Raw genomic sequence first — 2986 nt, 5'->3', positions numbered from 1 at the left:
GTTTTAGCATCTAACAGGAAATTAAATTTTGTAAAGTCTAATCTCCCCTGCATATCTGTGATTCCTTTTTCACTTCTTACGCCGAAAGAACCAATATTATATATATATATAAAAATTGTTTTTGTCGTTTCTCTTGATGTTTTTGTGATTTATAAAAAAATTCTCTGTCTCTTCATACTCAATTTGTGCGAGCTAAGTTTCAGCCACAAATACAATTTTTATGAAAGAAGTTGTAAATGCTTTCCATTTATCTTTTTCCATTTCCAATATAAACCAAGTTTCTTGTTGAAATGGGAAATCCCAAACTAATATCAACTTTTTATTTATAGGGTTCCATTTTAATCTCCTTTTCACTTTCTCTCCAGCAAGCTTTATTCTTACTCTACATGCATCATGGATTTGCTCAAATGTCATTGTTTTTTGCAAGTCTTTTTTGCCTTTTGATCTATTTTTGTAGAACAAAAATAAAGATGAAACTTTTTTCAAGGTTTCTTAATGGGTATAACAATTTGGTAATCTACTTGGCCCATCAAATCTCTTTATTTGGTTAATCCAATTAGGACTGCCTTAAAACTAGTGTATATATTCAATAATTCCTTCGTTTCAAAATAAAAGGTTGGTTTCATATATAGTTACACATAAAACCAAACTATTATTTTGAAACGTATGTAGTACATCATTATTGAAACATATGTGGCTTCACATTTCCCAATAGCGTAGTTCAAAAGAACTAAAATTGGTGGATAATAATGGAAAACAAATCAAGTTAAATGTAATCTCTGATAAAATACATGAAAACAAAAATTATTTATAGTCTGAAAAAAATATATCAAAATTTCGTATGTCTATAAAAGAAAACAAATTAAAAAACTTATTCAAGTTGTTTGTTAAAAGGAACTTGAGCCTAATCCGAGGAAGAGCCTAATCTGAGGAATCCAAATTTTCTTTGGGGACAGTGAATCTAAAGCCCACGGCACGGGTGGAATTCTTCTAGTTATACTCGGATGAAGCCTGAGCCCGGCCCAACACGCGGTCTAGCCTTTCCCTCACTTTAACAACGGTCGAAATATGACGTGCCAATGCGAGAGAAAGGTTATTGATTGTATCTTATGATTCTATATGATATGAATCTAAGTATAATTGTATCAAGTATCAAATACTAATCTTCTGCGTTTGCTTGACGATGGCTTAGAAGGGCTGGTCTCAGGATTCTCAGATTTGGACTTGTGAGTGTCACAGCTCTTACAGGCCGCAGCATCAATCACTCCAATGGGACTCTCAGGTGGCCCCGATTGAGATTTCACGTGCTTAACATCACTAACCGGAGTCTGAAGTGGGCCTGATTCAGATCTCACGCTCTCAACAACACCTAATGTACATGTGTCAGCTGCCAAATACTCCTTCATTAGTTGATGACAGCCTCTCACCACTTCCTGCATCATCGAGAGTTAGCGTCACAATTTACAATCTCATAAGTAAGCAAGCACCCACAAAAACTTACCACATGGTAATTCTATCCAAATGAAGAAAAAAAAAAAGTAAAAGTATATCAGAGAAATAAATTACTTTGCTAACTTTATCATAGTACGTCACCGATTTCTGATCCTCCGCCACCGATAAGTCAATGCCGCCACCAGAAGCAAGAATCACAGCAGCCGCAGCTATTATCGATGGCGAATAGCTCAAGAAATCAGTCACTGGAAAATCCACATTCAAGTCATTCATTCATTCAAAAAATGTACTTACGAAAGTTGACTGATCATCGAAGTACGCAGCAAATGAAGTGAATAAATATTTTGGGTTTTACTACTGACCTCGAATCGTGCCGAAAATAAGATCTGATGCACGAGAAAAAGTACGGGTGAAAAAAACGTTACGAGGAGAACCGAAACTAGAAGGAAGTTTAGAAACGAAATAATCAAGATAATCAAATGGTGTGACTGATCGTAATCGCCATTTCAGATTACTCATTACCAGAAGTTCCATTCTTAGAATCATACTTGAATTAAATACAAATTTGGGTTCTGAAATTTGTAAATCTATTAGATTGGGTACTTTCAGTTCTTCCATTTTAGCTGCTAATGATAAACAAGCTACTGATAATAACTGTAATGGCCATCCATTCCCATCCTGCAAATTTTAAGAAAGCATTAGAGAATTTGATTATTGAAGAAAGTTGGATTTTAATCTGAAAAAAAGAAGAAGAAGATGAAGATGCAATCTTACTGGTAAAGGATAAGAAGAGAGAAAACGATCCAGATAATTCACAGTAAGGTACGCTGTAACTGGTCTAAAATGATAATGTTCATGTACCTGTAAGAATCAAATGGTTAAACCCTGATTATAAATATAGAAATCTATTGATTGATACATGTGTTTACTAACTGTTAGATTATTGATTATTAGAATTCAGAAGAATTTAATGAACATATAAAGATGGAACCTTTAAAATCCAGTTAATAGCATTTTGACGAGAAATGGGATCAATCGAATGGTCACGGATTCGTTGAAGATAATGTAAAGGGATATGATGGATCTCTGTATCGATTAACCAATCAATCAAACTGTTATTATCATCTTCAACATCATCATCGTCATCGATTTCTTCACTGAAATCCAATGGTAGATTAAGATCAGAGATCCATGTATCATTATCCCAAGTCGCTAAATCTCCAACATCTTCACAGCAGTAAAGATTTGAAGCTGAGTGTTCTGGTGATAAACCCATTCAACAAAACAGACAAATAAAATGAATCAAACAGCCAAATTGTTTAGGAAGAGATTGAAGAAGATATTGTTGTGTGGGTTTTAAGATGGTTTTGAAAAACCACTTTGACCCTCTTCTTTGTAAGGTTTTGCAGAGACAACTCACTCACTGATATTAAGATATTAAACCATTTTCTCTGCAACTTTCTTCCCAGCTTCTCTCTTAGCTGTGGGTTTCAGTCTTTTAAGGTCTCTAATTGAGAGAGGAGGGCAATGTTGT

General features: G+C 34.5%; 1 protein-coding gene across 1 annotated transcript; it reads right to left on the bottom strand.

Moving 5' to 3' along the window:
- Positions 1 to 747: 747 nt before the first annotated feature.
- On the bottom strand, positions 748 to 2986 carry LOC113283516 (cyclin-D1-1-like). The gene is made up of 5 exons (XM_026532807.1): positions 2444 to 2986; positions 2227 to 2313; positions 1815 to 2130; positions 1567 to 1697; positions 748 to 1433 (listed from the first exon to the last, which is right to left on the bottom strand). Exons 1-5 carry the CDS (start codon positions 2726 to 2728, stop codon positions 1146 to 1148), a joined length of 1107 nt encoding a protein of 368 aa, XP_026388592.1. The 5' UTR covers positions 2729 to 2986; the 3' UTR covers positions 748 to 1145.

This window comes from Papaver somniferum, chromosome 5 (assembly GCF_003573695.1).
Source record: "Papaver somniferum cultivar HN1 chromosome 5, ASM357369v1, whole genome shotgun sequence".
Classification (NCBI taxonomy): domain Eukaryota; kingdom Viridiplantae; phylum Streptophyta; class Magnoliopsida; order Ranunculales; family Papaveraceae; genus Papaver; species Papaver somniferum.
Note: the sequence above shows the minus strand (reverse complement) of the source record. Positions and strands in the feature narration are given on the sequence as shown.

Excerpts from the sequence above, each read along its gene's own strand:
- LOC113283516 (XM_026532807.1), bottom strand. The coding sequence starts at position 2,728 with ATGGGTTTATCACCAGAACACTCAGCTTCAAATCTTTACTGCTGTGAA. Across the intron at positions 1,698-1,814 it reads TATTTTCGGCACGATTCGAG|TGACTGATTTCTTGAGCTAT; the intron begins GTCAGTAGTAAA and ends TGGATTTTCCAG. Across the intron at positions 1,434-1,566 it reads ACTATGATAAAGTTAGCAAA|GAAGTGGTGAGAGGCTGTCA; the intron begins GTAATTTATTTC and ends TCGATGATGCAG.